Genomic DNA, 13,018 nt, shown 5'->3' on the forward strand with positions numbered 1-13,018 from the left:
GTATGCTTAAGTCTCACAAACAGGAAAAATTGTACTTCTCCCCTCTCATGACAATTATTTATTTGCTTTTATTGTGTTGCTTCTTGTGGAGCTGCTTCATTGTACATCTGCTCTCGCTGGCCACTCTTATTAGGGTCCTCCTTACCTAATAAAGTGGCCACTGAGTGTTCTGTATGATCATGGTCTTCTGCTACTGTAGCCCATCTACTTCAAGGTTTGACATGTTGTGCATTCAGAAATACTCTTCTGTACATCACTGTTGTAAAGTGTTGAACCAGTCCGACCATTCTCCTCTGACCTCTCTCATTAACAAGACATTTCCACCCACAGAACTGCCCCTTATTGGATGTTTTTTAAAAACTTATTTTAGCGATGCAGCATTTGGAGTATGCCCTTCCAGCTCTTTGAACCAAGCCACCCTAGCAACCACTGACAAAGTTGATTAACCTTAATCAAGTCATGGGACAATTTACAATGTCCAATTATTTGCTGCACAAATCACTCTCTCACCTAGATGGGGTCAGTTGTGCTGTGAGGATTACATTCCTTGACTTCTCTAGTGCCTTTAACACCATCCAGCCCAAGATCTTAAGGCACAAACTAACGGAGATGGGAGTAGTCTCTCACATGGTGGATTGGATAGTGGACTACTTGACAGATAGACCTCAGTATGTGCGGTTGGGAGACTGTAGGTCTGACACGGTGGTCAGCAGCACAGGAGCGCCGCAGGGAACCGTACTCTCTCCGGTCCTGTTCACCCTGTACACATCAGACTTCCAATATAACTCGGAGTCCTGCCATGTGCAGAAGTTCGCTGATGACACGGCCATAGTGGGGTGTGTCAGGAATGGACAGGAGGAGGAGTATAGGAAACTGATACAGGACTTTGTGATATGGTGCAACTCAAACTACCTGCGTCTCAATATCACCAAGACCAAGGAGATGGTGGTGGACTTTAGGAGATCTAGGCCTCATATGGAGCCAGTGATCATTAATGGAGAATGTGTGGAGCAGGTTAAGACCTACAAGTATCTGGGAGTACAGTTAGACGAGAAGCTAGACTGGACTGCCAACACAGATGCCTTGTGCAGGAAGGCACAGAGTCGACTGTACTTCCTTAGAAGGTTGGCGTCATTCAATGTCTGTAGTGAGATGCTGAAGATGTTCTATAGGTCAGTTGTGGAGAGCGCCCTCTTCTTTGTGGTGGCGTGTTGGGGAGGAAGCATTAAGAAGAGGGACGCCTCACATCTTAATAAGCTGGTAAGGAAGGCGGGCTCTGTTGTGGGCAAAGTACTGGAGAGTTTAACATCGGTAGCTGAGCGAAGGGCGCTGAGTAGGCTACGGTCAATTATGGATAACTCTGAACATCCTCTACATAGCACCATCCAGAGACAGAGAAGCAGTTTCAGCGACAGGTTACTATCGATGCAATGCTCCTCAGACAGGATGAAGAGGTCAATACTCCCCAATGCCATTAGGCTTTACAATTCTACCGCCAGGACTTAAGAACTTTTTAAAAGCTATTATTAATGCTTTTTGAGATAGTGATTTAGATGCATATCATTTTTTTTTTACTGAGTTAAGTATTGTATGTAATTAGTTTTGCTACAACAAGTGTATGGGACATTGGAAAAAAAGTTGAATTTCCCCATGGGGATGAATAAAGTATCTATCTATCTATCTATCTTAATCTACCAAACAAGTCTTTGGACTGTGGGAGGACCCAGTGAAAGCCCACACCTTCCACGGGGAGGACATGCAGAGACTCTGTACAGAAGGGTGCTGGAATTGAATTTCAAGCTCCGGAATGCCCTGAGCTGCAATAGCGTCGTGCTACCCGCTACGCTACCATGGTGCTTAAATGATGCATTTTTTCATGCATCTGTAAACTCTAGAGACTGTTGTGTGTGAAAATCACAAGAAATCAACAGTTGCTGAGAAACTCAAACCACCCTGTCTGGCACCAGTGATCATTCCATGGTCAAAAGTAACCTGGATCACATACTTCCGCATTCTGATGTTTGGTCTGAACAACAACTGAACCTCTTGACCATGTCTTTTATGCATTAAGTTGCTGCCACATGATTGCCTGTTTAGGTATTTTCATTTCCTAAGGAGGAGTACATAATAAAGTGGTCATTGAGTATACTTATTCACTCTGTTTCTCAAGTTAGAACAATAAGTGTATCATAAAAGTAGTTTGGGGTGCCCTGAGGTTACAAAAGATTTTCTTTAAGAGGAGCTTTGATATTTTTTGTTCTCTTTCTCTTGTTTAGATGTTTATTTTTTAGTTCTGAACGCGCATATTGATCACAAGTGCCAGCCACATTGGCAGCTGGACTGCTGTGAGTCTATGATTGATGGATCACTAGCTAAGCACAGGAATTTGTGCAGCTTAGCTGGGGGAAGCAAATGTATGGATACTCTGCTGTTGGGCACTTGAGCATTCATGTGGTTTGTTTACAATGGCTCATCACTGGTTAGTTAAGTGCAGTCAGCAAAGCAAAGCCTCATTAATGCAAGCTCTGCTGCCAACATAATTAAAGATTCTTCCCACCCCGGTCATTCTCTCTTCTTCCCTCTCTCACTGGGCTGAAAATGCAAAAGTTTGAGAGTGTGTACACCAGGCTCAATGACGGCTTTTGTGTTGTTATGGAACTTCTGAGCAGATCTCTTGTATGCCAAAAGATTAACTGTTCATCTCCCAGTCTACCTCAATATGTTGCTTGCATATTATTTATTTGAAATGCTCTCTCCGTAACTGTAATACCATATTCTGTATTCTGTTTTCTTTCTTCTACTTCAATGTTGGTATGTATCTGACTGATTGACATATGAGCAAAGGCTTTCACTTAACATGTGATAGTATTAAAACTAATTTCTCAATATTCATTCATCGGCAGCATTGAGTAATGTAGAGATGCAATTCCAAACAAGATAGGCTTGTTCCAATTATTTCCCCAAATGGTGATACAACTTTAGAGTTTGAAAAAAAGAAATTAGTTCTAACAGACTGCTGACTTTGGACAGAGATCACAGCTAGCCTATGGCCACCTTTTGCCATAGGACCTTTTAATGCAGAGGTTCCCAACGTTTTTTATCCAATGGACCCCTTCCATTAACCGAGGGGTCTGTGGACTCCTGGTTTAAAAGTCATCCAAAGCTCTGCTGCTGTATAACTACTTAGTGCACCATTTAGCTATGAGCCTTTGAGCTGCTGACATGCATTCGGTCCTCGTTTGATGTTGATTTTTATACATACCGGTAAATTTGATCAAAGTTCTCCTCCAGTTTCCTGCAAGGCTATGAGCATCATGATTTGGCTTTTCCAATTCTTTCTGCCTTGTATTACCCCTCCCCTATATTTGAGAAAATGCCTTCAACTGTCTGGCCACCAATTTCTTTATCTAAGCCTCTCCACCTCTTTGAACGTGCCTGTACAAGTTGAAAAGCCACAAACAGATCACTTGGAAACGAGACTGTTTTCTGGATGGTAATGATTTAAGTGCATCCAATTGATCCTTTGATGTGCGTCACACAGACATAGAGACGTGCGCAAATTCAAAGTAATTTTATTAATGAAGTACTGATGTATCACCATACACTACCTTGAGATTCATTTTCTTGCAGACATTTATAGTAGAACAGAGAAATACAATAGAATCAATGAAACTCCACACAAAGATTGACAAACAACCAATGTGCAAAAGAAGACAAACTATACAAATAAAAAGTAAATAAGTAATCCGGAGAACATGAGTCCATAGGTTGTGGTATCCATTCTGTGTTGAGGTGAGTGTAGTTATCCACATTGGTTCAGGAGCCTGATGATTGAAGGGCAATAACTGTTTCTGAACCTGGTGCTGTGGGACCTAAGGCTCCTGTACCTCCTTCCCGAAGGCTGTCTTCTCACAGCCTGACCTGGATGGTGGGGGTCCATGATGATGATGGATACCGCTTTCTTCTGGCAGTGCTCAAGGGTGGGGAGGGCTTTGCCTGTGATGGACTGGGCTGTATCCACTACTCTTTTAGGATTCAGATTTACTATCCAGATAGACATCGAAACACAATGAAATAAATCATTGACAAAGACAGCCAATAAACCAAAGGATGCACTGGGGGAGCCCATAAATGTCGCCACACATTTCAGAATCTGGTTTAATATCACTGGTTGTGAAATTTGTTGTCTTTGCAGCAGCAGTACAATGCAATTATGTTCAGAAATTGGATGGGAGAGGGGAAGAAGCTGTCCATGAATCATTGACCTAGTTATCTATGTAGTATCTTTAAGGTAATAAAATGACTCTTACACTTCACCTTTGTATTTTTCTGGAGAAAAATAAGTCATTGGAGCACATTGAGAGATCCTGGGTGAGAGGACAGTAGCTTGGTATGATTTTGGAATATTTCTGAGGAAGGTTAGGTGAAGAGGTTTGGGAAGCATTTCCAGTGCAGAAGGTTTTGGCTACGGAACACCATCATTAATGCTGGGGTTAAAATTTGGGATCAACAATAGCTTAGAATCGGAGGAGTGGAGAGATTATAGAGCTATAGGAGCCTTACTAGGAAAGACTGAAACATGGAACGATTTGGAATAACATGAGAATTTTAAAATCAATTTATTTGTCAGGTGGGATCGAACAGAAGTGACAGGTGAGTGCAACTTGTATCACTTCTGGTGTTTGTTACCAGAGATTTGGAGAACTCAAGTTTTAAGAAGGGTGACAACTGAGGCAACCATTTTTCAAAATTTCTGATACTTTCCTACAACATTGGGTGGCACCACGGCGTAGTGGTTAGCGTCTCACTATTTCAGCGCCAGTAACCCAGGTTCAGTTTCCACTGCTCTGCGCAAGGAGTTTGTACGCTTTTCTCAAGACCGCATGGGTTTCCTCCCACACTCCAAAAATGGTTTCATTTAATGCCAGAGAAATTATACAGTATACAACCTGAAATCCTCACTCTGCAGACATCCTCAAAACAGAAGGAAAAACCCGAAAGAATGAATGACAAAAAAGCGTAAGAACCCCGAAGTCCCCTACCCGCACATCAACCCTCTCCCTCACCGCTACTTATTCTGGCATAAAGCATCAGTATTTCCAACAAAAGAAAAGCCCCAAAGAGAGACATTGGTCTACTAACTGCTCCTTCCAACATTTCAACTTCTCTGTCTCTCTCTGGAGAGACAGGTATTACTCCTTCCACTGCGAGAGGAGAGACAAAACAAATGCAATTGTAGGTTTATCAATCATGTGGGTGTTATGGGGTAGTGCAGGCTCATTGGGTTGGAAGGGCCTGTTACTGTGCTATATCTCAAAATATAATCAACAAAATAAAAGGAAACCATTTGACTTATCAAGTCTATGCTGACTCTCAGAGCAATCCCATCAATACTATTCTGCTTATTATTATTATTATTCTCCCATAACTAATTCAGTCACCCAATCCTAACTCCACACTTGACTCTCTTCCATCACCCACCTACAAGGAGTAATTAACAATAAGAAAAGCCACAGAATAGTTGGATAAGATCCAGGTGATCTGCATAATAGTGGAGATGATTTGACATAGATGCTGCTGAATAGTCATAAATGATGAGGGCGTATTGGTTAGCAGAGTTATATTCATAAAGGTTTATGATTTCTGATGGTCACTTTACCATTGAAGAAAAATTCTTCCAATGGTGGTACTAAACCATGTGACCAATGTTCCCTCTAAGGTGTGCATATCATTTGCTACTAGTGCACAAAAGATTGTCACCCTCTTCCTCATTAGTAAAGTATATTTTGTGTTGGTACACAATCCATTTCCTTTTCTGGTTTTTGATACAGACGGTGTTGACAATGTGGAGTTTGTGATGATTTGTCTGCAGATTTTAGATCTGGCTTATTTATACTGTTTGCATTGAAGAACTTACTCAGTGTGCACATGTTGTTGTCACTGGGCAAACAATTGCACTGCATAAGATTTTTGCGCACGCTGGTCATTACAAATTAGAGGGAACATTGCATGTGACCTAATGCAAGAAAATGCTTTTTGATGTTAAAGTTAGGCCAAAAGCCTAGGAGGAGGCTTCTGAGAAGTTTGTTGCTTCTTAGAACACTTCCATTGAGATGATTAACAGTTTTATAAAATATGTAATGAATTTGACTAAATCAGGAGGATGGTTGAAGTGGCAGTAATGTTTGATTTGTGTTCAAGGAACATAATTCTTGCTCAAGCCCATACTTGCTGAACCAGTTGAGTGAAGGACTCTATGGGTTAGTTAGCCAATTCACCTTGCAGCTTTCCTCTACATCCTGAAACATTGGGGATATTTTTCTCGACATTGATGGAGGTCATTGGGTTTATGCAAGTTCTCTTAACGCTCCCATCAGACTCATTTAATCCTGCTAAAAACTGTTCTTTCAATTCTACCCTGATCCTCCTCCCACTCATCTACACTAAGGATAATCTACAGCATTCAACTAATCCAGCACATCTTTGTGTTGTGGGTGGAAACCAAAACAGTTTTGAGAACTCCAAGCAGTCAAAAGGACAAAGGGGTTCAGGATCAAACCTGGGCCACTGTAAGCAATTATGCAGATATTCCCATAATATTTTTCGTTTGGTAATTTCTTTGAGTTGTACTTTCATGCAAATTGCACCAAGAAATCCATAATCTAATGTTCTTCATGGGCTGACCAGTGGTGTAGTGGCATCAGCACCAGACCTCGAGGTAGATGTTCCCAGGTTCAAATCCAGCTGTCTCCTTGCATGCTTTCCATCTGTGCTGAGTTGAGTGTCGAGCTAGCAACTCGGCCTCTTTAAAACAAAACCAGACACGTGCTAACGAAACGGCAAAAAAAAATGCCACCCGCTGTACCACAAGATGTGAGAAGGAGCAACAGCAATTTTGTTCATACATAACAACATTGTACCTGAATGAGTGAGGGAAATAAATTTAGGAGTCATGTTCTAAAGAAAATGAAATGGACACTTTAAATATATTTTTAAAAATTACAGTATTGTATAAAGCTGATAGAGTAAGGAGCATTGTGATAGTGACAATAGCAGAGCAAGTTCCAGATGGTGGAGGTTCTTGATGCTGTATAGGCCAATCCCCTGTACCATGGATGTAATGGATTGCAGAAGCTTTGATGAACTTTGACCATACCATTGACTTTGGAGGATGATGGAGATGGGAGATCAATGATGGCCTACGCTCCGCTGGAAGTGAGGAGCCCAAGAAAAAGAAGGTGATTTCCTGATGATGGATGCTGCTTTCTTGCAGCAGTGCTCCTTGTAGATGTGCTCACTGGTGGAAAGAAAGAAAGAAGAAGAATAAATAAATAAACAATAAATATTGAGAGCATGAGATAAAGAGTTCTTGAAAGTGAGTCCGTTGGTTGTGGGAACATTTCATTGATGGGGCGAGTGGTTACCCCTTCAGTTAAAGAGCCCGAAGGCCAAGGATAAGTAAGTGTTCCTGAACTTGGTAGTGTCAGTCCTGAGGCTTCTGTTCCTTCTTCCTGATGACAGCAGCGAGAAGAGAGCCTGTCATGGATGGTGGGGGTCACTGATGATGGATGCTTCACTTTCCTGCAATACTGCTTTGTTTAGATGTGCTCAGTGATGGGGAGGTTCTCACATGTGATGGCCGTATTCCATTATTTTTTGTAGGATGTCCCTTCAAGGACATTGGTGTTTCCATACAGCTAATTAATGTACCCTCATATCTATAGAAGTTCGTCATAAGCTTAGAAGTTTGCTCTGTTAAAATAAGCATCCTTGTGCATTACAGCGTATATACTACTTGTCTCTGGAGTTCTACATGGGCCGGACCTTGCAGAATACTATGGTGAACCTGGGAATGGAGAATGCCACAGATGAGGCCATATATCAGGTATGCTGCATGAATCTTTGGCTAGCTTGCAGAATTCTGTTACCGCAGTCATCAGAAATTGAATGCATAGACAAGAATTGCAGCAAGTTATCAATGTGTAGAGCAGCAACTTATTAATGGCTCAGATGAAGAACATTTGAACTACTGCCTGAGCTTCATCTTGTGGATGAGCTTATGGAAATTAAGAGTCCATTCTTCCTTCTGGGTAATGTAGATTAGAAGTGAGGCTTTTCTAGCTCTGTTTTTATTGTGCATGTGTATTCCTGCTTATGATCAGATAATGTGATGGAATAGCTTGAACTTGAAGTCATGTTAGAGAGAGCTCTGGCTCCGGAAGTTTATTTTTTAACTGCCTTTTATAGAAATGATGAGAAGGTCCACTTCAATGTGCAATGAATGTGGTAAATAAATGTCAGCTGTAATCACACAGGCAACACTGGTCTTGTTTTGTATTCATTAGAGCCTCCAGTGTTATTGCCTTTTGTGTCCTTCAACATTTATTTGCACAATACAGTTTCCTGGCAGCAATGAATGCACCACTTTATCCAAGGAGTGATTTTATTGCTGCACCATATGGTCTTTGAAAGTTGTATTGATGTATTCAGCATCCAGCCATTAAGATTGAGGACATCAATTATGTAATCCAAGAGCAGTCATTCTAGCTACTGGATAAAAGCACCACATTTAATTTAACATTTTAGCGTGTCTGTAATATGTGTATGTAAGCAGGAACATCTCAGTACACTGTACCAGCAAGGAAGCCACCAACATTGTTTGTGGTATAACTGTAGTATAAAGCTACTTGCATCCTTGTCCACAGCACTGGATTGAAAAAGGCATCCAATTACTACCCCATGCCCCTGTTTCTTTCATTAGTATTGGAAACCATATCTCCTTATTGAGCACATAACCACTTACCTGATAGTGAACGCCTTCAGTTTGCACATCACAGATGGAATGCAGAATGAAGATATCTACTTTCCCTTGGTTCTGTTCTGAAACTGTCTTAAATCTGATGTCCTCTGATTACTTCTATCATTGAAAACATGACAAATCTTCACAGAGAAAATAACTTGGCACTCTTCTGTTAAATGTCATGGAAGAGATGATGGGTGCATTGGGCTGCAGACAGTAGTACCGTGTGAAGCTGTTGGTATCTCATTAAGTTCAAGGTTACTCTTCTATTGTACAAGTCGTGACATTGGTCTCCTTTAAGTCAAGGAGAGTAAGAACTGGTTTGATTACGTTTTGACAGATTTATTAACCAGTTAACCAAAGGATGAGGCTTAGCTATTGGTCAAAGTTTGTGTTCAGCAGCTTTGTGGAACAAAGCATGTTCTGCCCCAATGGACTGCATCCTTGTTCTTCCCATTCAGTTTTAGACCAGCAAGTTGTCACTGGGTGAGCATGGTTGTCTTGTTGCCAGCAGAAACCTCTCCTTAAATGAAGGTGAAAGGCAAAAAGAACAATATTGTATTGTGAGCTCAAGTAGAAAAATATGTTATGATGGATTTATATAAATTGGGTCAGTGATGCTGGGCAATTTTTAATATTCAAAATGAAAAGATAAAAGGGAACTATTTTGTCAAATGGATTTAATATCATATTTTTGGTGTAACTTTACTCCTTCCCTCGATTATCTAGTTGGGTCTAGATATTGAAGAGCTGGAGGAAATTGAAGAGGATGCTGGACTGGGCAATGGAGGTCTAGGTCGACTGGCAGGTAATTATTATAAATGGCAACTCACTGAGATCGATTTTCACTTACTTTTTATGCACATATGGTGCAGTATATGTTTGAATTGTTTAAGTCAATTACATACTTGTATCTAAGCTTGTGTTTCAGTATCTGCACCCTTGGCTCCTCCTTGCGAGAGCAAGACTTGAATTGTATTTTATGTAAATAAATTTGTCCCTCAAAATGTTTTATCCTTATGAAGTACCATGAAGAATAGGCACTGTTGTAATATCAGAAGGCATGAAGAGGCTGCGCAAGGCATTAGAAGTCCTGCTGTTGCTGCCAGATCTTCAAAGTCTGCAGCATGATAGGCAGATTGAAGTCAGGCCCTTCTAGACCAGGGTTTTCCAACCTGGGGTCCATGAACTCCTCAGTTAATGGTAGGAGTTAACCCGTGTCCCAGACCAACATCAAGACTCTGATCAAACCATAAGACACAGGAACAGAATTAGGCCATTCAGCCCATCAAGTCCACTCCACCATTCCACATGGCTGATTCATTATCCTGCTCAACCCCATTCTCCTATCTTCTGCTGTATCCTTTAACACATTACTAATCAAGAACCCATCAACCTCTGCTTTAAATATAGCCAATGACTTGGCCTCCACAGCCATCTGTGGCAATGAATTCCACAGATTTACCACACTCTGGTTTAAAAAAATCCTCATGACTAACTCCAACCCACGAGCACAACACACACACACCAGGCAGCATCTAGAAAAGAATACGGTTGACGTTCCTCCAGCATTTTCTGTGTTGCTCAGATTTCCAGCATCTACAGATTTTCTCGTTTGTCACTAGCAGAAGCAGTTTACTTCAGAATTTGAAGCAGTAAATAGTTTTTAAAGACACAAAGTCCTTCAAGGGTGTACCAAAACCTCTTTTGGGATGGGAGGAAAGAACATTGTCACCTACTCATAGTCACTGGACCAAGACCAGGAAGGCAATGAGCGTTGTGGATCTGTGCAAAAGAATGATGAGACAAAGTATATTATAAATAAGCCCCCATGCTCATCCCACCAAGTTCCAACTGAGCCCCCTGAGGCAGAGTCTGCAGATTCCACAGAGAGCTTTTCAACCACCTCAGGATCTACAGGGCTGGAGTAGAAGCTAATCACCCTTGACCACAGGGGACACCTTGATAAATAGGAGGAGGAAATCAGCCATAAACTAGCGTAATGATAATTAGTTAATCAGATTTCTTTAATGATAATGGTTGAGGAAAAGTCATTAACGGTATGCTGCAGATGACTAATTACCCTGACTCAATGTGGTGCAAAAGGAGTTTTTTAGTATCCTCCTGAGAAGATAAATGCATTTAAATGTTCATCCAAATGATGGCATCTTTAACACTGCAGTGCTTACATTTGTGCTGGGATGGGATTTTTTTTGTTCAAGTATATTGGGATTTGAGTCCAAAAATGTCTGCCCCCAGTGCCACACTCCAAATCTCTGAGCCACAGCCAGTGCCTCAAAGCTAAGGTTGCCAACCTAGATGCGATCAACAGCTGAGGCACAAACGATGTTCAGAATTGGGTTAATTTTGCAAAGTGAAGTCATTTTTCATGGTCCAGCTCAAATTTATTCCTGTACTCCTAACCACAAGCAAGCACAATAAAGCAGTGCTGTAAAATGTGATTTTTGTTTTGCTTGGACTTTGGTGACATACAGAGCAGTTCTGTAAATAAAGCCGGGTTCTTACTCAGTATTGGTGAGTAAATCCTTTTTAAAATGTTGCTGAACTGTTTACTGGCTTCAACTGTGTACATACTCTGGCTTCATTTTGCTTAAAGAAGTCCTCCTCTAATTTTCAGAACCTTTTGGAAGACGTGTTATTTATGCAGCCTTGTCTTGGACCAGCAAAAACAGAGTCATAGGAACTGAATTCATGCTGGGAGTATGTACGTTGCACTTTACAGCAGCGTCATCAATTAGCACTGAGGGGGATGGGAAACAATGAAAATCTGTTGGCCGCCCACCTTGGAAAGTAGAGCATAGAACATACAATACTGTGCAAAAGTGTTGGGCACGTGTATATAGCTAGGGTGCCTGAGACATTGCTCAGTAATGTAGTACTTTTATGTATTGCACTGTACTGCTGCAAAAAAAACATTTCATGATATATGTGAGTGATGATAAACCTGATTCTGATAAGGGTCCCTATTGTAGACTGAGAGTGGGGAGGATGTAAGGAGAGGGGAATCATGGTTGAAAAAGGGGAAGGGGAAGGGAGCAGAAAGCACCAGAGGAACATTCTGTAATAATCAATAATTCAATTGTTTGGAATCAAATGACCTTGACTGATGCCTCAGGGCTGGGTGTGTCTGCACCTGTGCCAACACCCCCCTCTGCCCCGACACTCCTTCTATGCCCTCTGTCCCACACCCTCACCATTCCCGCCATCCTTTGCTCCTACCAGATTTACAAACTTGCTCTCCACTCCACGTAGACAAATAGAGTGCTGTGCAAAAGTCTTAAGCACCCCAGTCATATATATCTGTACCTAGGAAGTTTGCATAGTACAGTAGGAACCTACTCCAAGATCAGTCTAACCTTTCCCTCCTTCACTTCAGGAGAAGTGAATAAACCTGTAAAGCAATATTGGCTCTTCTGCTAACTATTTATTTCTTGATTTCTTACTTTTAGCTTGTTTCCTTGATTCATTGGCCACACTAGGTTTAGCTGCCTATGGCTACGGGATTCGCTATGAATTTGGTATCTTCAATCAGAAGATTCATAATGGTTGGCAGGTGAGTTTGCTGGAATTGTTTCAGAAAACGAACATACTTGTTATTATTGTTGTTGGCCAGTTTCACAAATCGAGATGTTAGTCCAACTGTAAGGTTTGTTGGTTGACAGAGGCTCATGGAGTTGAAAGCATAAAGTAATGTGAATAGAGATGAGCGTACCCATTTTGGATAAAAACAGGATAGAATTGAGTATTAGACAAATAAAAAGGTGGAACATTTGGAAATGTAAAGATGTTTGGGATCAAAGGATAGGATCATGGTCTAAGAAACACCATTTATGACTAGAAAATGTAAAGGCGGGAATTTTGGCTACACCTACCTAATCCTGATTGAAGCTCATCTAGTTGTTAGTACCGTTGTTACAGATGAAAAGGGTAGTGCTTCAGGATCCATTCCAGAAATGGGAACACAAAAGTGTAGGCCTATACTGTGGAAGTTGCAGCAAGGCAAAGGTTAACGTAATGTCCAAGCAAGGATAGTTTGCAGCTGGTCCTGTCAGTCCAGGCAAGAAAAGTCTTTGAAGAGATTGGCCTCCCTTTCACAGCAGGGGACTGGAGCTATTTGGCATTCTGAGACAAGGTAAGGATGCAATTCCTTGGAATTCTGGCCAATATTTTAGTCTTGATTAGAACCCATTCTGACGG

The 13,018-nt window shown here is 41.3% G+C and overlaps 2 protein-coding genes across 2 annotated transcripts in view; one reads left to right on the plus strand and one right to left on the minus strand.

Moving 5' to 3' along the window:
* LOC140730702 (barrier-to-autointegration factor-like) overlaps window positions 1-3,283 on the minus strand; it is a 35,060-nt gene extending 31,777 nt beyond the window's left edge. Inside the window, exon 1 of the mRNA XM_073051496.1 lies at window positions 3,263-3,283. The gene's annotated coding sequence lies outside the window, so the exon portion shown is untranslated. The remainder of the gene's footprint in view (window positions 1-3,262) is intronic.
* The window catches only part of LOC140730700 (glycogen phosphorylase, brain form), a 107,620-nt gene that overhangs the window by 12,569 nt on the left and 82,033 nt on the right, over window positions 1-13,018 (plus strand). The window contains exons 2-4 of the mRNA XM_073051491.1: window positions 7,784-7,885; window positions 9,530-9,608; window positions 12,271-12,374. Coding sequence (XP_072907592.1) covers window positions 7,784-7,885; window positions 9,530-9,608; window positions 12,271-12,374 — 285 coding nt within the window. The remainder of the gene's footprint in view (window positions 1-7,783; window positions 7,886-9,529; window positions 9,609-12,270; window positions 12,375-13,018) is intronic.

Source organism: Hemitrygon akajei, chromosome 7 (genome assembly GCF_048418815.1).
Source record: "Hemitrygon akajei chromosome 7, sHemAka1.3, whole genome shotgun sequence".
Classification (NCBI taxonomy): Eukaryota; Metazoa; Chordata; class Chondrichthyes; order Myliobatiformes; family Dasyatidae; genus Hemitrygon; species Hemitrygon akajei.